This window comes from Neopsephotus bourkii, unplaced genomic scaffold (genome assembly GCF_033783945.1).
Source record: "Neopsephotus bourkii isolate Nb327-2 ecotype Australia unplaced genomic scaffold, CSIRO-AGI_Nbou_v1 NB_593, whole genome shotgun sequence".
In the NCBI taxonomy this organism is placed as follows: Eukaryota; Metazoa; Chordata; class Aves; order Psittaciformes; family Psittacidae; genus Neopsephotus; species Neopsephotus bourkii.
This window is the reverse complement of record NW_026901094.1, coordinates 420,326-443,119: the sequence shown is the minus strand read 5'-3', so window position 1 is coordinate 443,119 and position 22,794 is coordinate 420,326. Positions and strand designations below refer to the sequence as shown.

Genomic DNA, 22,794 nt, shown 5'->3' with positions numbered 1-22,794 from the left:
TTGGTAGGAGCCAGCCACAGCAGGAGAGGCAACAGGAGCTCCACTCACAGCAGCGTTCCCCTCTGAGACCCACTCCCCATAGGAGATACTGACACAAGTGGCCTCGCTCCCCGATGAGGCCATTGGAACCAGTTAGATGCTATCCAGAAGCACAGCCCCTCCTGTATCCCTGTAGGTATTAATACTCATTTCAACTGAAGTTTCTAAACAGTCAGTGCCTTATTTTGTGCAGGGAAACTCAGGTACTTGGTATAAGAATGAGGTAATGCACACTGGATGTAAAGGGTATGTGAAAGTTTGGGTGGTTATTACTGGATTTGGGGAGTTTATGTCCATACTGAGGTATTGTAGTGTTGGTAAGATCCTCAGCTGGATGCTCCTCTTCTGCCTTGTTGGATCCATTTCTCTTGAGTGTTCCTTGGGATTTATAGGCTGCAGTGCTGACTCCATCCTTGATTTCTTGGGCACAAGCTCTGTTACCATACAGAACTGGGACCTTACATCTCTGTTGTCCTCAGCACTGTTGTTCTGTAGGCCCTTGAGTGAATTTTACAGCACAATTTGCAGTGATGCAACCGTGTGAGTCCTCAGAGATAATAGTGAATTCCATGGGGGACAGCCTGGATGAGCAGCTGGGGTTGAACATTCAGGGATATCAGCCTGTCTTTGAAGCCTGTTATGTCTATTTCCTGACCAGGTGCCTTATCAAGCTGAGCCTTTCTTGGTTCAGGGAAAGGAATTCTTGGCAACATTGAGCACTTAGAGATTATGGCTCTTCTAATGAGAGGTCCCTGGAAGGAGGCAGGCAGAGGAGTTTGCTTTGCAGAGGGAAGTACATAAAATACCTCCAGAAGATGATGAATCACTGCTGCCTTCAAATAAATAGCGTTCGTACTGAGGGGGATATCTGCATTATGTTTGTATGTCTGACAGTGTTTGCCTGGGATTAGTAAGAAATCATTCTGAAGCATTTTATGCGTGTGGAATAGTCAAGACAATGGGACTTTGGTATAGCTGTACTGCCTAGACAAGGTGGTATAGGGCAGGAACACAAAGCACAGGTTGAGGGATAAGTGCTTTTGTGGGTGAGATATTAATAGACTTCACCAAGAAGTGTTATTTAATGTTTTCTCTGCTGCTAGGCCTGTCCATACCAAACTTAAGCTGGGTTATCTGCTGCTTCTCCAAGGTCTTCATATGATATCAGCCTCCCATGGCCATTCCAATTGATGTGCTGATACCATTTCAAGTACTTGTTCATGCCTGCTGCTTCTTCCTTGATCTGTTTATGGTTTGCCCATGAGCTGAGCCGCAGACAAATGGAAAAGGAAGGTAGGCAGGGCAGTAGGCTTTCCAGCTGCTGAATGAAATCAGGGTCTGCAAAGAGCTTGGTTTCATCATAAGGATCATCCTGCAGAGTTGGCTGGAGCTGGCAGTGTGAGTGCTGTGTTACTCACAGGGCCACCCCTTCCTTGCTCTTCCTCTTTCCCTGGTAAAACTCCATTGGTTTTGTTTTGCAGTCCCTCGGATCAATGGCCATCCGAAACTGGACCGGCACCGTGAGCACCCTACTGGCTATGACAGCTCTTCAACCATGATGAGCAGCGAGCTGGAATCCAGCAGCTTCATTGACTCTGATGATGATGACAACACAAGCAGGTAGGGCATTGGCACACTGTCTGAGCTGTTAAACACAGTCTGCATCTGCTTCCCAGCCATTCTGCTGTATTTCCTGACAGCTTTCCTGAAACATGCTGGTGGACGTTTCCCTTTTTATTCCTGCTACATATGATCTGAGCACTGATAATTTCACCAGTAGCATCATGTCATATGCAATCACTGCTCTGAGAAACCAGTTAAGTTATGGGGGTCACTCTCTAAGCTGCCATTAAGAGGAAAACTCTGTTCCTGTTCTTTCCTTTTAATAGCAAGAATGATCACATTTTAAGATCAAAGCCATGTGCAACTGTCTGCCTATTTATAAAGTAAGGGTGTGAATATTGTAACAAAACACCTTCAGCAGAGATTCCTAATAAGTACACCCTTCACTAAAGCTGAATGCTAAAGGAGTTCCTATGTAATTGCATAGTCTGAGGCCTATGAGCAGTACAGGAACTGGTCCAAGTTAATGCCATTGCAAAGGCAGGCTGGGGTGCCACGTATTTATGACTTCTTCATTAGTGTTTTCTTTTTGTGCAGACAGAATGTGAATTATTCCTTGCTTTTTGCAATAAAAAAAGCTCTGCATGTCAAGACATCCATGTTAATATCTAAAGATACTCTTTGTTGTTCCATAAAAGGTTAATAAGATCAAAATACCTTTGTAAAGATGTAAACTCAATCAAGATGAATATTCTTCCCTTTCCTGGCAGCAGTGACAGTGTTCTCTGAACACTGTCTCTATGTTGTTCATCAAAGTGAGCTGTGAAAACCCATTACAGATCCCTATTGTCAGAGAACAAGAAGATTACACGTCTCTGGTGGTTCAGAGAGATCTGTAGCTAAAGCAAGTAAGGTGCAAGGTGATGTTCTTAAATTGTAGGTAGAACTGAAACAGTGAAGAACAACTGGTCCTGGAGATAGTTTAAGTATCAGGAGATACTTAAACACTTGCTGTGTTTACCAACAGATTATTTAGCCTATTGATCTCAGTGGATCTGTTTGGTCTCGCAGACAGTCATTAGCTTTAAAACCTGCTGAAGAACAGCAGTCCTTCCAATTCTGTTTAAAGCCTGGGTACTTCCAAAGGGTTGAGAGTGCAACTAAATGAATATATAAGGTTTGGTCCCAAGTTAGTTTCAAGAGCTGATTTTGCAGTTACAGTGATGTTGCCAACACCTGAAGATACAGAAAATTGCCTTTCTGGATGCTTTGTACTTCACCTGGATGTTCATGTGCATGAAGAGTTGGCGAGATCAGTAGATAAGCCTTCCTAAAGCCTCTAGGGCTTCTAACCCTCCTTCCCTCCCTAAAATATCAAGCCCACAAAAACAACAACAAGCCTGCAGCTCATTGAGTTTCTTGTACATAAATTAATCATTTCCATGGCAGCAAGATATGCAGTAGGGCAGGATTAGCACAGTCAGGGTGGCCTTTGAAGCACATTATGCCAGACCCAGCTAAATCTTTCTATATTAATAAAGTAAAGCTTCCTGCGTCCGACCTGAGAAGAAAGAGACTCTTCGAAGCTGCTGTGCAGGCCTTTTCCTTTCTAGGTGAGGGCAGAAGCTTTTGGCACACGAAATAGCTGCCAGGCCAGCTAGTCAGGAAGAACAACTAAATGGAATGCTCCAAGGTATGCTGTTGTGATGCTGTTCTCAAGCAGATGAGGTATTGTGCTGGCAGGGAGAAGTTTTCTTTAGAGACAAATACAGCCAAATAGAAAATGGAGCATGCTCCACATCTGCTGGAGACAGCGGCCTGGGGAAAAAGAGCTTGAAGGGGGTAAGTTTGTTTGATAACAGTGGGTGAATTGTAGTGGCAGAACCTGCCTTGTAAAGGAGGTGGTACGTGGAGGAGGTCACCGAGAGAAGAAATGGGGTATAGAGGATGTTACTTCACTTGGAAGTGAAGAGGCTGCAAGGATGAGGATGCTTTTCTAACAGCGTGTGTTTGATCTGGGTTTATTTTATTGCTGACTGGGAGCAGTGCAGCAGAATGGGTAACTTCCAGCCCAGTCCTGTTGGATGTTGTTGGGAAGCACTCTTTGTTTCAGTGAATGACTGTTCACAGATCTTACAGGAGAGCACAGAACCCTTCAAGTGCTGTGAGTGCAATAATTTCTTTGCTTTATTTTATTGTATGATATATCTGAACGTTAGTGCTGCATGTAGGAAGTAGATGGGATTTTGAGTGCAGGTTGATGTAGGGAACTCGTGGTGAAGGTTACAGTAAGTGTCTTATTACTGGCTTCTGTTAAGCAAATAAAGGTCTGGCAGCTGTGACATCTGTAGCTGTAGGATTATTGTCAGCAACTTGCAGTTAGTGTTGTTGGTTCAATGTAAGTAAAGTAATTGATTCCATTTATCATTGAACAAATTAACATTAGTTCTTTTTAGACTATATAAGCTTTCTTTAACAAATTGTTACCTTTGTAACTTCCTTTGGGGATTGTGGATTGGACAAATTCCCATTATTCGGTCTAAAAATCTCTTCTTTGGGATTTATTAGCCAGCAGCAAGCACAGGGAGATCACAGTTCTTTTTCCAGATTTGTTTTCCAGCTTTGCACTTGGTGTATCCCAAAAGCTCAAATAGACCATATTGTTTTGCTCAGCAAACTGGAGTAATAACTTTAAACTCATTTCTGGGGATACTTCAGAGATCAAATCTTACTCCTCATGAGAATAGGCTTGAGCTGCTGTTCAGCATCCAGGTAATCCTAGAAAACAAGCTATGCAGTGCTTATGTGGGATTCAGCCAGGAAGCATAAAGGCTATGGGATTACAAGAAGGGATGATGGAGTGTACTGTAGCTACATGGAAATAGATATAAGCACCAAACCCATGTTTCTGCAGTGCCTTCTGATCATTGATTTTGTGCAACTAATGTGAGAGGCTGTTTTAGCTGAGGGAGTTTCATATCTGAAGTATTGTCCATCCCCTTGGACTAAACCTGAGCTGTGGCTTTCCTAAGGAACTGATTCCCATTCTTCCAGCCTAACGCTGAGTAGAATGAAAATAATACCAGAGAGAGACCTTCCCTTCTCACATGTTATCACCTGGTAACAGACCTGCAGGGATTTGCCAGTGAACTCGGGGTTTGCTGATTTGGTTTAAAAGAAACAACCCAAATGTTCCCTGCTTGGAGGAAACTGAACTATTGGTCATGTATCGAAATGGAATGGATTGAGCAGCCTGACCCCCAAGTAGCCAAATAGGGAGGGCAAAAGTGAAGGAACAGGATGCTGATACTAGCATTGTTCACCCCTTCAGCACCTCAGATGTGCTCTCTCTGCCTTTCTGCAGTGTCCTTAGACTTTTCTTCTCCCTTTCCAGTCCATCTTTTTGAGCTCAACCCTGATTATCTCTCTAGAGATAGTAATGAAAATAGTTTCATGTCCTGTACTTGATGATAGATTAAACTACCCCTTCTAAGGACTGGGAGTCAGACAGCAATCCTGACTTCTAGCTATGCTCAGTGCTACCTCAGACTAAAAGCTGGAAATAAAGGTTCTTTGTTCTTCTGAGCAATGCCATATTGTGCACAGGAGCAGCAGGAAGGAGTTGGCATAGCCAGTCTGCTTTGGCAGGCAGCAATCTGTGCTTTCTGGGATCAGGAAGAATATTAATGGGGAGTAAATTAATGTATGAATTTAATAAATCCTCTTTATCCACAGTAACCATTAGAGGATGCCATTCTAGAAGGGTTGGTGACAGGAAGTGTTGCATATCCCTGGAGTGATGCACACTGGGATAAAGCCAAAGAATATCCCATCTCCCAAAAGCCTTTGAAGGTATCTTGTTGTTTGACTTGGGCTTATGCAGAAAAGCTCCCCCAGTCTTTGGCCTTTTTGCTGTCCAAAAGCAGGCAGGTTCAGTGGTGATGAGCCACATGCCTGTCTTCACATTCCCCTCAACTGGCGTGTGCTGGGAAGCTTTACCTGAACCTATGATGAGCCATTCTGGGAGAGAAGAGGAAGAGAGTGAAATCGGAAAGGAGATAGGACTAGGGAGAGTATTGATAATAAACCATAGGAGGAGGGGTTTGTGTCAGTCTTTGCCAGTGCTTTCAAGACGAGTGGTGAATGCTGAAGAAATCCAGTTTTGGGATCCCTTCCTCTTGAGAAGGTGAAGCCTCAGCAAACCAGGTGCTGTGAGCTGTTTGCATGGATGGAGGACTATCAGCTTGTTGATCTCTCTTGAAAATACCACCTCTTAGCTCTTTAATTTGCCTTGCTGGGAGGGGGAAAAAGGAGTGTGTGAGGTTAACATGCCTGGAATAGTTTAGTGAACACAAAGGGAATGGCAGGAGATTCACGCCCTCTGAGCAGTTCCATCATCTGAAACATTCCGCTTGGCTAACACACACCTCCCTGATGCAGGATGGGTTTCCCAGTGTGCTGGGTTGTCTTCTTCTTTTTGAAGTTGCTGGTATCCAGTTTTGCTTGAGGTATTCTCACATTCCTGCACATGGCTCGACCTTTGAAGACAAGGACATGGAGACTAAGCAAAAAGACTGGCACTGTTTGCTTTGTGACACTGCCAGATCAGTTGTGTTGCATAGGGGTGGGTATTTTTTAACCTTAGCTAATGATGGAGCGTTACTGTGCCTTTGTTTTGCTATTCTTAACATAATAGATAGAGCTGTCTCTGTGGTGTTACATATCTGAAATCTAGGCTTTGTTCCAGGCTTCTGAAATGAATTTGAGCGAATCCATTTATGTCTTTTCTGTGTCTCAGTCCTCTATCCGCAAAATGAGAGTGATTAACATTCCTAACTCTTAGGGGGATCTTAAGCATTTCTCTGTAGAATGTGGCACACTGAGGTTCTGCAAGTTCAAAGAGCCTGGAAAATAACCCACAACAAAATAAACCTGGCAGAGTATGTAGAGGTAAATCCTATTCACTATTCCTGTCACTATTTGGTAGCAGCTATTAGCAACTGCTGCTTTATTTCAGCGAAATCAAGCCCTTACATTAAGTTCCCATTGACAGGGTAGATTCTTCATGTTGTCCTCTCAGAGCAGAGATAAAATCACTGTTTAACGTATGGCTGTTCTTAGTGTGCCCTTTCCTTTGGGCCTGGACTCAGGACCACCTTTCAAGTAGTGGAAGGCGGCAACCTCTGCCCTTTGGGCGGTTAAATCAGGGTGATGCCTGCCTCTTGAGGTGTGGGTTGCACTCCGTCTTGCTCTCAAAAGAAAGTAAGTCAGTGAATTACGCTCTCTAATCCCTGCTGTAGTTCAGCTGGTTTCTTCTCTGCACTCCTAGGCGGAGGGTAAGGCACAGCACACCGGGGCTGAGCAGCAAGCCAGCAACAAGCACAGCAATAACCTTGTGAGCTGGCTGATGGTGTCTTGTCTGGTTTGCTTTCTCCTGCATTCTTAGGAAGCAGCCTTCTTTCGGCAGGGTGCAGAGGCATGCAAATGGCTCGGCTTGGCAGAGTTGACATTTACTCTCAATTTCCCTCAGGTTGAGTAGCTCCACTGAGCAAAGTACTTCATCCCGGCTCATCCGGAAGCATAAACGCAGGAGGAGGAAACAAAGGATGCGGCAAATTGACAGGGTAAGGTTGGCATCATGGTTTTCCAAGGAGGTGAACTGTGATTTGTGAGTGTAGCATGTGGATTAGGAAGGGATCCGTATGAAGACAGGCTGAGAAAGTTGGGGCTGTTCAGCCTGGGGAAGAGAAGCTGCGTGGAGACCTCAGCAGCTTCCAGTGTCTGAAGGGGGCTACAAGGATGCTGGGGAGTGACTCTTCATTAGGGACTGTAGTGACAGGACAAGGGATAATGGGTTAAAACTGAAACAGGGGAAGTTTAGATTGGATATATGGAGGAAATTCTTTCCTGTGAGGGTGGTGAGGCACTGGAATGGGTTGCCCAGGGAGGTTGTGAATGCTCCATCCCTGGCAGTGTTCAAGGCCAGGTTGGATGAAGCCTTGGGTGTCATGGCTTAGTGTGAGCCCATGGCAAGGGGGTTGGAACTGGATGATCTTAAGGTCCTTTCCAACTCTAACTATTCTATGCTTCTATGATCCAGAAGAGGTTTGTGCCCTGTGAATTCATTGGAGATGCTCCCTTTGGCTCCAGTCTATGCTGGGTTAAATCTAATGTTTGAAGCTCTGCAGCACTGGAGTTGAGACTCATTTCTCCTCTCCCTTTCTGCTTTTACTGTTAAATGATCACATTTCTTGTTGTCTCTTCCAAAACCAGCCTCTGCAGGAGAGCCTCCATTATGCTACTGGCTGATGTGGGCAGGAGGTGTCTGTGGTTTTAAATGTATAAAGACTTGCACTCTGCTGGAAGGAGAAATAAGTTTATAGGAAATCACAGATCTCTTTTCTTGCCCTTTCCTGGGCTAGTCCTATGGTAACAGAATGAGGATGGTCCAGATGACATGCTTGAAGTAACTGTTTTGTTCTCCTATAAATATCAGTGTTAACAGATGAAAGAATTGGTATATATACACTTTATCACAAGAACTGATTTTAGAAGGTATTTCATTTTGGAGGGAGGGAGCGTCTGTCTTCCAGTGCCTGAAGGATCATGTGTTGCTCACTCCTCTCTTAAGGGAGGAACTGTGGATGTAATAATTCACACTACACTGGGCACTTAGCTATTTAAATGCCTGCCTGTCAGTCATGGAGTGAGGAAGCAGAAATGATGCAATGGGAAGTGCAGTTGAGAAACCTGAATGCAGGAACTTGCTCTGTGCATATTTAAACAGATCTCTGGAGAAAGTGTATATTATGTTCAGCTTTCTTTCCTTACAGCTTCTAAATCAAAACCAATGGTTTCTGGATACTTTCCAGAGGGAAACCTATAAATCAGTGCCCACTGAATTCATCCTCAGTGGTTATTTTTGGTGTCTTTATTCTGAGCCATTTAAAACCTTGAGAATTTGTGTTGTGTTTTGCAGTCATCTTCGTTCAGCAGCATCACTGATTCCACTATGTCCCTGAACATCATCACTGTCACACTCAACATGGGTAAGAGCATAAGCAATGTTTTTTGATGATGAATTTCAAGTGACACAGATGTATTTTGTTATGTAGAGGCCTTTGGAGCCAGTAGAAGGCTCCTTCATTGGAAAGAATGCCCGCTGGACTAAAGGGAATGGCAGATGAGAGTTGCTGCTGAATTCCCAGTCCAGTACTGGATAGCTCTGAGCTGTTTGCACAAGCAGATTAATACTGTTTCCAAGAAGCCCAGGGAAGGAGCTGGAATTCCAGGATACGGAGCTCTGCTCTTGTTTCTAGGAAGGGTAAGGGGTCAGGCATTTAGGAGCAAGAGTAGAAGGTTTGTGTTTCTGCTGCTCACACATTTTGTTGTGCAGAGCTGCCAACTCAGCACCTTTCAGTAACACCAAATCCTTCCAGCCACTCTGAGGTGTGGAAAAAACATTGCCTAATGCTGATGGGGTGCTTAATTTCTAGGTGTAGACATGTCTTTTCAATGTCGTTTCTCCTGGTGATGTTTTGAATGTAACTTTTCAGTGTCCCGTATGGAAAGATAATGTCTTCAGCAGTGTTTTCCTGCTGCCTTTCCCTGAACGTGCCAGGCAAACACATGCCAATAGGGCAACCTAATTGTGAGTCAGACAGGGCCCTTGCTGATGTGTTGAGAGAACTGAGTTTTCAACCCTGAAGTAGCATGGTGTTATCTATTCACTATCAATCACTTCGTTTGCTTTTTCCCCCCCTCCCCTCCACTTTCTATCTATATAGAAAAGTACAACTTCCTGGGAATCAGCATTGTAGGACAGAGCAATGACCGGGGTGATGGTGGCATATACATTGGCTCTATTATGAAAGGAGGGGCCGTGGCAGCAGATGGCCGAATTGAACCAGGAGACATGCTTCTGCAGGTTGGTCCATGTCCATGTCTGAACATACATGCTGAGGGCTTGTACACTGGTGGCTCAGCTCAGACATCCCACCAGATCAATGGGCTTTGGGATCAGTTAACAGCATTCATTCATACTCAGAGGACTGTGGCACAAAGGCTGTTATCACTGAACTCTAATTCTTTGTGAGCTCTGAGAAGCAGCCTATCTGCAGCTGCTCAGGGGAATGGGAACAGTTATAAGGCAGATAACACTGGAAAGAGATAATGGAAGTGTCTTTCACTTTCTGACCTCTGCTTTCTGCAACATTGCAGGTGAATGATGTCAATTTTGAGAACATGAGCAACGATGATGCAGTTCGGGTGTTACGGGAAATAGTCTCCAAACCAGGGTGAGCATCTTCCCAAACCTCTCGTTGCTTCTCCTCCGTCTGCAGTTGTTGGTGTTGGGCAAACCTCAGAGAAATCAACATTTTGAGCTCAATAAGCAGCCAGCTTATCTCAATTCTGAATGTCTTGGTGTAAATGATGAGTAGGTGAGACTGGTTCCAAGGTGCCAGCCAAAGCCAACACAAACTAGGAGTTGCCTGGTTTCAGTAGCACTATTTGTTTATGTGATGAGTGTTTTAATAGCTCAAGAGCTGATCGTTTGACCAGATTTCAGCAGCAGTGCTCATGATCTATGCAAAACCAGCACCATCCTGGTACCTGTTCATACTGAAAATACTTGGACAAGCATCTTCAAAAGCATTCTGAGAATGTACTTGGCAGCTATTGGGTAGGAATACATTCGTTTTAGAGAGCTCGTTGTAGCAGTTACAACTTCTGTAGGGAGAGTTGAGATCACCCTTGTTTTCTTTCTTCCTAGACCTATCAGCCTAACAGTAGCCAAATGCTGGGACCCTACTCCCAGGAGTTATTTCACCATCCCCAGGGGTGAGTACATACTTGTGCTCTTTGCTGGGTTCCTGTGGAGCCCTCAAGGTCCAGGGTGTTTTCAGCTATTTTGGCCTCTAACAGATTGCCATTCCCTGCAAGTCTGGTACTTTTGAGTTGGGTTGTGTTTGTTTTGGGAGGCAGGGGTTTGAGATCCTTTCAGTAGCTATAAAAGGTCTGTGTTCATGTATCAAACACACAGATGCCTCCTACTGGTGAGTGCTCTGCTCAGGATACTGAAACCAGAGTGTTACCAGTCCTTCCAAGAAGATGAGGATAGTACTGTCCATTGAAATTAGTGCAATGGCCTGGTGCAGACTGTGGGAGCTCACCCAGTTAAAGTCCTTAGGAATCATAAGAAAAATCCCAATTTTATAAATGACCTGCTATGTGCTCTTCTTAAGGTCTGAGTGTAATTTTCACTGACGCTGGTCTCTTCGGGTGGTCTTTATATGTCTTCCCTGTTTATCTTGAAAGACTGTGCCAGTCCTAAAAGGTTTCACTGTGGCTGCTGAAAACATTGAGGGGTAAAGTCTGTGATGCTTCATCTCTGCAAATACAGAGCTCTAAAGCTGCTGTTCTGATTCGCCTTCAGCAGAAGATTCACTTTCTGAGTGGTTATTTTGGATCCAAGACCCTTAGAAGTAGGGAGAGAACTTCCCATCACCTGGGGCAAAGCATTTGGTCATACATGGCAAAACGAGAATCTCTATCTCATTGTATGGAATAATAGTGAGATATTAGTACTGGACTCATAGCTTCTTTCCCACACAGGGGAATACCTCACTCCTACTGCAGCTACAGGAACAGGAAATGTCATGGTTTTATCCTACTGTGTTATATCCAATTGCTAGAGGAATCCAGCTACTGCTGGCAAGGTGCTTTTTGTTCCCTTATGCTGGGATGATCTCAGTTGTACTGTCAGGACTTGTGTACCCTTAAACCATTCCTTCTACTCTAGGTCTCTGTGTTTATTGCCAACCTGATTCCATGTCTCTCTTTCTCCCTTCCTGGTTGTTTTGCAGCTGAACCAGTGAGGCCAATTGACCCTGCAGCGTGGATCTCTCATACCACAGCCATGACGGGAGCGTACCCCCGTTACGGTATGAGCCCCTCCATGAGCATCACCACATCTACCAGCTCCTCACTAACAAGCTCAATTCCCGATTCGGAAAGTAAGTCACACTGCGGCCAGCACAGGGCAGGTGCCTTCTGCTCGGGGCCAGCAGTGCAGAGCTGTGCACACCCCAACCCCGGCCACAAGCACCATGAAAACGACAGCACCACACAACTCTTGAATGCTTTCTTAAATCTGTGATTCTTAGGGGGAGCATAAAACCTTTCTCTGAAGGTCAGAAGTTAACCCAGTGGTTCACATTCAGGAAGAGGTGGCTTCTGGTCCCTTTTAAAGTTACAAGGCAGGTCTCCACCTTTATCCCCTTGGATGAACGTGAGAGCTTCCCCCTTGCATTTCACTGGTTTTTAATGAATTGACATGATTTACTCCAGGTAGATGTCACTGGATAATGATGGTAGTGGTGTATCACATAGGAAATCTTCCACTGCTATTCACATAGCCTTCTTTTATACTTTTTTATACTTCTACAATTAATTGAATAAGGAAAAACCAAATGTAATGTGCCCCTCAATCCTACTTTTAAAATAAAGGTTATTTGGGAGCAGAACCACATTTCTGGAGACAGCTTCTCATTTCTATGCCAGTGACTGACAGCATTTCCTTTCCTGAATGCAAGAAAATGCGGAGGACCCCTGGCCTTTATTGTGACCCTCTGCTTAACACAGTTCAGCCCTGTTACCCCCAAAAACAGGGCAGGCAGCACCTCAGAGCCCCAGGTACAAAGTGTACCTGTTGTGTGAACCTCTTTGACAGGAAAGATAGAGCTGGGGAGGAATGGAGGAGGAGAGGAGAGGCTGTGCACTGATACCTCAGAGAACCAAGAGCTTCCTGCAGCATGGGGGTTCCTGCTTTTCATGTTCAGGACTCTCTGTTTCAGATCCTCTGAGGCCAGAGTCAGGGGTATTTGAAACAAACATCGTATCTGTTCTACAGTGTCTGGCTGTGAAAGGGGAAGCAGTGAATTAATGGAGTCATCTTAGACAAGTCTGTTTCATGGGTCCTTGTTTTAAGCATTGTGAATGTCTCCTGTTTTACTTTGTCTAGCAAGGCCAGGGTAATGGAAATGGACTAAAGAGCTGCTTCCCTTCTGACTGGCATTCTTTTGCTCTCCAGCCTCCAGAGCCGAAGTTATATCTGAAGCCTTTGCACAGCCACCACCACATTGGTGCTAGTGATTAAAGCAGCTGAGATTCTGGGGCTGTACAAATCACCACCACACAGTAGGATTCGCTCTGTGCTAGCTCTTTGTTTTGTTCAGAAACAGAACTATGCAAACCAAGGCAAACTGAGGTGTTTCATAGTAATTATTGCTTTAAGAATACCTTATTCTTCAGCAGTGCTCTGGCTGATGCAGGAGAACGTTCTCTTGCAGTGGGTTGTGAGTACTGAACTCTGCCTTGGCCAGTGTTGTTCTTTATATGCAGATCACAGGTCTCCAAGAAAATACAATCTATTGCTTCCCACATTCTTTACTTCATTATGGGTGTACTGGGCTTTTTCCACCCCCAGACAAACGTGTTGCTTTTTGCCACTAACCACACTAACTTAAAGCAAAAGCAAACTCTGTTTATTCAAGCTTTGGAAGTACCGAAACTGCGTGCAGAGATGCTCTGGGATGTTTACGTGCACTTTAGCAGCACACATACTGAAAGAAGCATTTTCAGCTCTCATTGCTTCACGCTTCTTGTGCCTCTTATCAAAGTTTGGGGTTGCTGGAAAAGAACAAAATCGGTTCCCTTGTGCTTTGAAAGGTGGGTGATCTGGGAGAAGCAAGGGGAGGAGGGCTTCTGAATTCCTGCTGGAATGGTCTGAAAACACAGGGTACATGTGCTCAACTCATGAAAACATGAGTTTTGCTGGGCTGAGAAGATGGGAGCAGGAAAGAGGTGCTGTATCCAAAGAACATAGTCAGGATGATTGAGTACTGTGCAGAACACAAGGCTGGTGGGCTCTTGAACCCAGATTCATCCCACTGGGCTTTCAAGATAGGTGCCACTTTGTATGGTAGAGGAGTTTCTAAAGGAACTAGACTCCTCTGGTAGGCACCTCAGTCGAGCAGGGTGAATCTCAGCCCTGTTCTGATTCTGTTAGGACAATAAGCAAAGTACGAAGCCCCTGGTGAGGCTGCTCTGCCTCAAGTGTGTGAAGTATGCATTGAGCAGTGATGACTGCAGTTGGGAGTAGCAGTATTTGAAGTGTTCTGCAAGAATGCAGGACAAAGTAATGCTGCATTAAGTGAGTTGTTACCTTGTAAAGCTGCCACCATTGGGATCCTGGAATCTTCAGTTTGAAGGAGACCACTAGCCTTTACCTGATGATGGAAGCTTTCTGTTCCAGTTTCGGCTCTCCCCAATTATGCTGATGTCCAGCTCTTTAAATACCCAAATGGACATTGATTGAGGCATGGTTGTCATCTTTCTCCGTGCCAATGGGCATTGGTCCTGACAGTTAACTCAAAAGCTAAACAACAAGGCAGAAAACCTTATCCTGCAGGGTTTTGCATTCAGTGCACTGAACTGTTGGGTGGGCAGAGGCTGTTCATGGCCTTCATGGGTTGAAGGAGTGCAGCACTGACCTGAAGTCAAGACATGCAGGGACTCAGCATCTCAGTGACTGAAGTGGTTGCACTGAGCACAACCTGTGAAGAACTGGTGTGAAGTTTACAATTGATGAGGGTGCATTTGGGAACCTTTGGGTCTGGTTTTGTATCTGATGGTAAACTGGAAATGTATCATCCAGACTGGGAGCTGAGAAGTTGTTTTAGGACTTGTTTCATTTCAAGGAAGCATGTGACCTTTCTCTCTTTTAGAATTAGAAGAATCTCCCTTAACTGTGAAGAGTGACATGGCTACCATTGTCAAGGTGATGCAGCTACCAGACTCAGGCCTTGAAATTCGGGACAGGATGTGGTTGAAAATTACCATCTCCAATGCAGTGATAGGTAAGCAGCTCAAAGGGATGCTGGGGGGAAAGAAATCAGTGGGGTTTAGGAAGTAGGCTGAAGGAACTATCTTTAGATAATCTTCTTTTTCCCTGTCTGTGACCTCTTATATTCCCTTGACTTGGGATTTGTGAGCAACTCTTAAGTGAGACAGAAGAGAACTAACAGCTCATGTTTGAGCCTGGACAGCCAAAACTACTGCATGCTCCAGGCATCCACATAGCCTTAATAAAGCATCTTAATTAAATTACCACATTGCCTTTGATTCTCATTGCCCTGTGACCTGAAGTGATGCCATTTAGTCAGTCTGGGTTGTAGTTACCCTTTGCTGAGAAAGGGGAAAATCCAGGTCTTCGGAGGAGGATGACTCTCTGGTCACTTTTGTTCTGTAAATCCTGTGTCATTTTCATTACTGCAGCTCAGAAGGGGTTGAACAATGAAACTATAGCATTTTTGTGTGCTTATTTGGTGTCACTGTTAATGTAGTGTTCAAATGGATGCGAGATGATTCTTTGCTTGCTTTATTGGTGTTTGGTGTAACTACTTGAGCAGTCAGGCTGAGTCTTTGATCTTTTAAGCTCTTTGCAGCAAGATTGCTGCCTGTTCATGTTTTTATTCAGTACTAGGGGTCTATGTTATAATGTGAACATTAGAAACCCATGAAGCTCGATTTGCCTCTGCTGATCCTGGGTCTCCTCTTCGTCTTCCCATTTTAGGGGCAGATGTGGTTGACTGGCTTTACACACACGTGGAAGGCTTCAAAGACCGACGGGAGGCACGCAAATACGCCAGCAGCATGTTAAAGCACGGCTACCTCAGGCACACTGTGAACAAAATCACCTTCTCAGAACAGTGCTATTATGTCTTTGGAGACCTCTGTGGCAGTAAGTTCCTCGTCTGTAAAGGGCAAAGAGGTGTGTGTGGTCTGCTCATGGGATGCACAGAGAGGGAATCCACAAGTGGGTGTTCTGAAGCTACAGGACAAGAGGTTGATGATTCCTGTTGGAAGAGGAGGAACTTAGCAAACAGGGCATTGAACTGAGGCTCAAGAAAGCAGGATTTGTTTCTGGTGTTGCCACAGACTTCCTGCTTGTCAGTCAGACTCTGTTTCCAAGCTATAAAATGGGGATGATTCCTCGTTATGGAAATGCTGGAAAGATACCTTGGTACCAGTGGTAGATGCTAATGTCTGGCAGTATTTTGAGTGATCCCTGGGGGCTGGGTCCCTCTGGTCCCTGTTGATGCTGTTAATGTGCAGGAGCCAGCTGCTGGGTAAGGACAGAGCCTTCAGCTTTTCTCTCTTTTCCAGATATGGCTGCACTGAACCTTAACAATGGTTCCAGCGGAGCCTCGGATCAGGATACCCTTGCTCCACTTCCACATCCTGCTGCTCCCTGGCCATTAGGCCAAGGATACCCCTACCAGTATCCTCTGCCCCCTCCGTGTTTTCCACCAGCGTACCAAGACCCAGGCTTTAGCTATGGAAGCGGCAGTGCAGGGAGCCAGCAAAGTGAAGGTAAGCTGGTTCATCTGGGATTTATTGCTACAGCTGTCATTACCCCTAACCATTTGCTTGAGTTCCTTTGTGCTGTCTGTGCTCCTGTCTTGTGGATTTGTGTGCTACCTGCATGGATTCTGTGTATGTGGTGGAGTGAGTTAGCCTTTCAGCTCTGTATTGAAACCACCAGTGATGCTTTAAGTGAGTCAGTAGAATTGAATAGGATGGAAAAGATGCTGGTTATAGTTGTGCTGTACTTCTGAACCCCATGCAAAATGCCTGTGGGAGCTAGAGCCAAGCTGGTAGCATGGGCATCTATGCTTTTCCTCCCCAACAGCACCACATGGTAAACTAGTGCTTGGATAGGCCAACATTAATGACTCAGTTGTTCACCCTGTTAAAACAAGTAAACTATTACCCCATTTTAGAGCTCAGAGCCATTGCTAACAGTGGGGCACTTGATGTTGCTAGAAATCAGGCCATTTTGTTGCTGATGGGACAGGGATTAGAACCAAGGGGCTCTTGGCTTTCACTTCAGTGCTCAGTACAAAGGAAAATCACTCCCTTTTCTTGTGTGAGACAAGCATGAGGTGGCCAGCAGATGGTTTACAGGGCTGAAACACTGCTCACAGGGAGGAGAGTCTCTTTTGTAATACATGACAGGGCAAAAAAGGTAATACTGCATGGATTAAAAACCTGACCTCCTCCTTTCCTGCTCTAGGATAACTTTGGGTTCATTTTCAAACCTCACTAAATAAAAATGACGTGGTTTTTGTCTGTACAGATGGTCTGGGGGTTTTAAAACCATCTCCAGAGTGAGTTTTGCTTTTGGAAATGCTGCCATTAAAGCAAGGGTGAGGATTCTCTGTGTTTTTTGTGGTGAACATCCAGTAACTTGGATGCAGCTTCTTCTTGTTAACCACAACCAGTTAGGTGCTGCAAAACAGTTCCCTAACAGGAACTTTTAGGCCTATTGAGCCTACCTTATCTTAAACTAAGAAGTGTCTGTGAGGAAGCTCACAGGGGTATCCAAAGCTTTTAGAGCTGCAAGCTGCTTTTACTGGGAAGGTTGTGATGGTGTGTTTCTGTGGGATCATGAGATCCCTGCTGCTGGAATAGGAAAGGTTTGGTATTTCATCCATGCGACCTGTGTTACTGGCTAAAGAGAGCCTTGTGAAAGGCACCAAGGCGTTCAGTTTTGAAGGGTTTCAACACTTGTTCTTTTGGAAACTACACTTCTGTGTTGTTTCTTGTTTGTAACTGTTATTCCCTTGTTTTGTCCTGAGCAAGCATTAGACTGAAGGATTCATAGAGGAATGGCTGACTCTAGGGGATTGGTAAGCTTCAAATGCCTCCATAACGATGAATTCACAGCATGATCATTTAGATTCTTGTGACCCAAATGTTTAGCTGTATTTTTTTCTTATTTATTCTTTATTTTTCCCTTTTTACTTGTCTTGGACCCTCAACCTGTCTCAATACAATAGTCCAGTAGTGTGGCATTAGCCTGTCAACCTGTCTGGCCCCTGTGTGACTGTGCTGCAGCAGCTGCAGAGGGAATGGCATCAGGTACCTCATCTGTCAGTGAGATGGGAATATCCCATCACCACTCTCCTCACTGCCCTTCATACAATGAGTAAATAAATAATCCAGCTCCTGATTTATTAGTGCTGTCATCCATATGGATTGCATTTATCTACCAGTGCCCTTCCACTGCTCCATGTACTGAAAGGCACTTGAGCACTGCAGATGTCTCAGGCAGGTATAAAGAGTACTGGGACATGAGACTGCATTGGGCACTCTCAATGGAGAGTGTTAGAATTGGGTTTCTTCTGGACTCTCTCTTTTATGTGCAAAGTTAGATCGTAGCTGAATGCATCCGGTGAACAAGAGCCCTGCTCCAGAGCCCACTGGATGCCATGTGTTTTGAGATTAACACAGTGTTTGGCAACGGAATGCACCAGGAGATAGAGGCTGTATTTGCTGTGGAAGGGTTAAGCTGTCCATTTTCTTCCACTGTGAACACGTGCCACACTGGAGAGCTTACAGAGATCCTTCTTGGAGGTGATCTCTGTGTTGGTCTTCAGGGCAGGGCTGTACCAGTTGACCTGCTAACAGGTAGTTTCTCCTCTCTTCATTGTTAGTACAAGATTGTTATGAGACATTTGAAATGACAACTCAGGGAGCACCTTACCTCTTCAGAAAGCTCACCTAAATGAATCTTTGTAGTGGAGGCAGCTGAATCCATATAAAGATCTCCAATGAAGCCAACAGAAGTCATACTTTGCTAAGATAGATTGGACCAGATGATCCTTGAGGTCCCTTCCAACCTGGATTCTATGATTTGACAGGACATCAGTTAGCCTCAGGTGGTTTGTCCCTGGTGTGACCAAGGATAATAGAGAAGGCAAATGGGTTCCTTTTTGGAAGCTTTTGCCTGTAGAAGGTACCAGAGACAGTTACAACTACACTGACCCTTGTTTGCTTGAGTCAAAACCCAAATGCCTGCTTCTCCTTTCTGTTTCTGCTTCCTCCCCTCCCTGCAGTCGGTGGGGAGGCAGCAGAGCAGATGGCTTTCAGTTCTGGTTCTGGGCTAGCTGCTGCTTTCACTGTGCAAGCTCTGAGGTGTCTACGTGTACCTGTGCATGGCACAACCTTGTCAGCTTTGTTCTACCAGCTGTCATTGCTGAATCCCCTAAGCCACCAACAGCACGTTCGGACCTGGTTTTGTCATCCCTGTTGCCATCACAACGCTCATACCCGCATCGCTTGATGCAGGAGCCGCCAGCGAACGTGTGAGCTAATTCCTCCTTTTCCATGTATCCCTTCTCACCCGCGGCCTTTAGGAAGCAAAAGCAGCGGCTCGAACCGAAGCACCAGCGAGACCAGCAGGAGGGCTCTTGGCAGGGACAAGGACCGCAAGTCCAGCGGCAGCGAGTCCGACCACACCGCCCGCAGCGGCACCAGCGGCGTGCGGCGCGAGCGGCCCCTCAGCCAGCTCAGCCACCGGAGCCACGGCTCTGCCACCCACAGCGAGAGAAGCCACCACTCCTATGGGCCTCCAGGAGTGCCACCCCTCTACAACCTCCCCAAGCTGGGCTCCAAAGTCTATGGGACAAGCGGTCCCCCCGGAGGGCCCCCTGTAAGGGAACTGAGCTCCGTGCCTCCGGAGCTGACGGGGAGCCGGCAGTCCTTCCAGAAGGCTATGGGCAACCCTTGTGAATTCTTTGTTGACATCATGTGAGAGGAAGTGCCTTCAGACTCTGCTTGGGGAAGGGCTTGTTGGGGTGGGGTGGGGGGGATTGTTTTGGGGCTGGGTGGGCAATCTGGTCGTTGTCGAACGCGTGATGGAAGGAGCTTGGCTGTCTTGCATGTCGCCCCTTCCTGGGTTGCAGTTGTGTTGCAGAAAACCACACAAAATCCCCACCGAAAGGAACAACAGCAACAACGGTATCTCCTGGGATTGTTAAATATCAGCAAATCGATGGCATCTGTTCTTCATCCTGGGTTTGTTCCCCCCCCACCCCGCTCTTGTTTTTGGTTGTGAATGGCTGGTGTATATTCACATCTTAATGAGCTTTGGTAATTGTGGCCCCTATTTCAATGCAATTAGCGTTATCTTTTGGGCTGATTCAAGGACTGTTCTTTCCCATGACTTCTAAATTTCCAGTAATGCATAGGAGCACTTTTATTTTTCCCTGCTTTTTCCTCTTACAAGGCAAAAACTGACCGCTGGCTGGTATCTGTGATACTGCCTTGTCATGCTCGCTCTTGGATGCACATCAGCACTCTACGCAGCCGTGGCACCCGCAAGACAACACGTGCTTGGGAAGGAGCAGGCTCAAACCAATTCCTAGCAGAAGGCAAAGTTGTGGCTACCTTCTTCTGCTGACTAGGGAGTATAAATCGATCTTCCTTTGGTTTTCTTTGGGGTTTTGTTTTAGATACTCTATCAAGGGAGTGCTGGAGTCTTGCTACTGTATGTGTTCATTGTGCAGAACTTGTAAAGTTAACTCATTTAGTATCCTGGTAGTGACTTTGTAGCTGCAGTCTGGGCATTTCAGACACATCCCTGCTGACAGATGTGCCTGTTTCTTCTGGTCATATTATGCACTTGCTTACAGGTTGTAAAAGGTGTTTGCACACCAACAGGACAATTGCAGCTACGCGATCCTCAGTGTAGCTGCAGCTTTTCCCTTTTGAAGGCAGATATTTATCCCACTCTAGCAGAGATGCAGGTAAATCCTGGCTCCCACTGGGACATGGCTATTCATTTTGATCACCTCTTTCTCTCCTCTTCGTTTCTGAGCAGTATCTATCGTTCTCGTTTTGTTTGACGTAGGAACCTGGAGATGTCTAATCCTAATGGCAGTGTTACCCAAGGGATGGGGGCTATAGCTGTTAGCAGTGAGGTGAGAGGGTGTTTTGAGAACAGTTCATAAATGGTACAATGAATGAACCTTTATACCTGACACAGAGTGAGCTCCATGCTAAAGCTCCTGCTGGGAAGCTCCGACTTAAGCAGCTGCTGTTGTATATCCCCATTACTCTGTTTTTCACTCTAAGGCTATGGATGCTTGATAAAGGATGTTCAGGAGCTTTCCCTGATGTTTAAGAAGCCTTTCTCAAGTATCTGGATGAGGGCATGGTGAGAGCACACCCAACACTGTTCCAGTGGCTCATCTAATGGGAACTATGTGTTAAGCTGCACTTAGTGGCATCTGACCATGGGGCCGTGCCTCAGTTAAATCCTCTTTGGTGAGATACCTGCTTCTGGCAGGTTTTAGGGCAGGTGCTTTTAACTCAGTCTTTACTGTGTATAAGCCTTTTCTTTACTGGTAAGAAGCTTCTTTTTGTTCTGTTCCATGCTTCATGGGTAGTGTGACTATCCGATATGAATGTCAGAAGAGAACGTGTCTCTCTCACTATGTACATGGAGTTTCATACGTGGAGGTTTTCACCCTTCACTCTTCCACCTGTCCATTTGGTATGTTACGTTTTTCACTGCTTCTTTTCTTACTACAGGCCTGTGTGTAAGCACATCCCTTTTACAGGAGTCAGAGTAACGGTTTCATGTGTCTCTGGAGACTGATGTCTGACTTCCAGAGGGATCTAGGCATTTGGGAAGCTGCTGGCACTCAGGCCGGGTGCTCCGGTCACTTCTAAACGAGCTGAGTGGTTTGGGGGCAGTTTGCTTTACAAAAGCTACATCAAGTTCCTGGAAATGGTGCTAACGCAGATTGCAGAGGTGGTGGTGGCTTCTTCAAAAGAATGACGCTACCTAAAGCTTGACTGGGCAGCAGGATCCTTCTTTTCCCTTCCTCCTCCCAGTAACACAGCAAAGATGCTGACTACACTCAGTAAGTTGTTCTGACAGATTGACACTTAAAGCAGTGGAATAAATCAGGGTGAAAGAGTCCTGTGTCTCCAGGAGGCACTGTTAAGGAGTCTGTGACTTTACTGACAATCACTTGTGGTTCTACTCTTAAATGAATTTCAGCTTCTCTCATCTCTTCTATATTAGGATGTTTCTGGCCCACTTTGTCTCCAGGCAGAACTTCCAGGGCTGGAAGAAAAGTGTCATTTTTTAGTAAGCTATTTCCAGAAGGGATTAAAGCTGGGGGCTGAGCTTTCACCCATGGAAGAAACCTGTTTAATTCCCCTGTGTCTTTGCAAGAGTTTACACACCTCCTGGGCTTTTGTTTGCCTTCTGATTGTTTTGCTGTTGGCAGAATCTCTTCTGTGTCTTGCTGGTCTATGCTGCTATGTTGAAACGACTGTGTTATATACATGTGTGTTTGTGGGTAACTCTGGGATGAGGCTGACAGTCCCTAACATAGGTGTGGGAAAGCTGAGGACATCAGGCTGCTAAATCCAGCCTGGAATAGCTTCACCCCCAAGCAGGAATCCATTTCAGGCAAATGCTGAGTGCTCTGAATGTACCGACAGATGTGCTGGTTGGGTAATACTGTGTAGTGTGTAGAACCTGCCATTTACAGAGAGCAGTAGGAGAATGTAAATGACCCTCCCATGAACAGTGCAATACACAATGGCCACTGTGTGTAAAACAAAAGCTTGATTTCCCTGCCCTGTAGTGTACAGTGGAGAGGCTGGTTTGAGTGAATGGAAGGTTAGACCTGAACCATTGCTAGCTCTTAATGTTCAGAAGTGAACAGAAACAGGAGATACCCCAAATCCCACCCTTTCAGTGCATGTGCATGTGTCTTTGCAACAAGGGGGCTTAACTGTGCAAGTTTCTCCTATTGGGTACAGTACTACCTGTAGAAAAAAGCACCACTGATGCCCATGAAGCTACTCACAATAGGAAGTACCGAGCCAGGTGGAAGGGAGTTTGAGGGCTGGCATCCTGCAGAGCTGTTTCTCTCACCAGGACCTAAAGCTTTACTCTGATTTTAATGTCAAGTAGCTGGCGCTGGCTGGGCTCTGTGCCTTCTAACCACAGCGAGGAGTTGTGGGTTTGCTATACAGGGCACTGAAAGAGCCTCAAAACAGGAGCCTTAAATAGTTGCCATTCTTGTTCTGGAAGTGAGACCCTCGACACCTGCCTGTGCTCTGCATGTGTTGATGCCCATAACTTTTCACAAGGACTAACAGGTATGTTTGGAAGATCATAGAAGACGGTGAGAAAACACTTTGGGGTGATGTCTCCTGTCCAGAGGAGGTAGCACTATAGGGGTAGTTGTACCCACCCAGTATATTAACTATGAGGAGTAAGGTGTTTTGGCAAATAGTCTTAAAAGCACTGCAATTGTC

At 45.5% G+C, this 22,794-nt stretch overlaps 1 protein-coding gene across 3 annotated transcripts in view; it reads left to right on the top strand.

The window, feature by feature from the left end:
- DVL1 (dishevelled segment polarity protein 1) overlaps positions 1 to 22,460 on the top strand; it is a 68,099-nt gene extending 45,639 nt beyond the window's left edge. The window contains exons 5-16 of one of the 3 annotated variants that reach the window (XM_061351493.1): positions 1,521 to 1,659; positions 7,133 to 7,226; positions 8,582 to 8,651; positions 9,390 to 9,529; positions 9,823 to 9,899; positions 10,376 to 10,443; positions 11,469 to 11,618; positions 14,391 to 14,522; positions 15,239 to 15,406; positions 15,832 to 16,038; positions 17,311 to 17,357; positions 18,867 to 19,000. In XM_061351493.1, the coding sequence (XP_061207477.1) occupies positions 1,521 to 1,659; positions 7,133 to 7,226; positions 8,582 to 8,651; positions 9,390 to 9,529; positions 9,823 to 9,899; positions 10,376 to 10,443; positions 11,469 to 11,618; positions 14,391 to 14,522; positions 15,239 to 15,406; positions 15,832 to 16,038; positions 17,311 to 17,321 (1,256 nt within the window). In that variant the 3' untranslated portion in view covers positions 17,322 to 17,357; positions 18,867 to 19,000. Of the gene's footprint in view, positions 1 to 1,520; positions 1,660 to 7,132; positions 7,227 to 8,581; positions 8,652 to 9,389; positions 9,530 to 9,822; positions 9,900 to 10,375; positions 10,444 to 11,468; positions 11,619 to 14,390; positions 14,523 to 15,238; positions 15,407 to 15,831; positions 16,039 to 17,310; positions 17,358 to 18,866 lie in introns of all 3 variants that reach the window. The other 2 variants (XM_061351492.1, XM_061351491.1) reach the window with 2 other exon arrangements.
- The last annotated feature ends 334 nt before the right edge of the window (positions 22,461 to 22,794 follow it).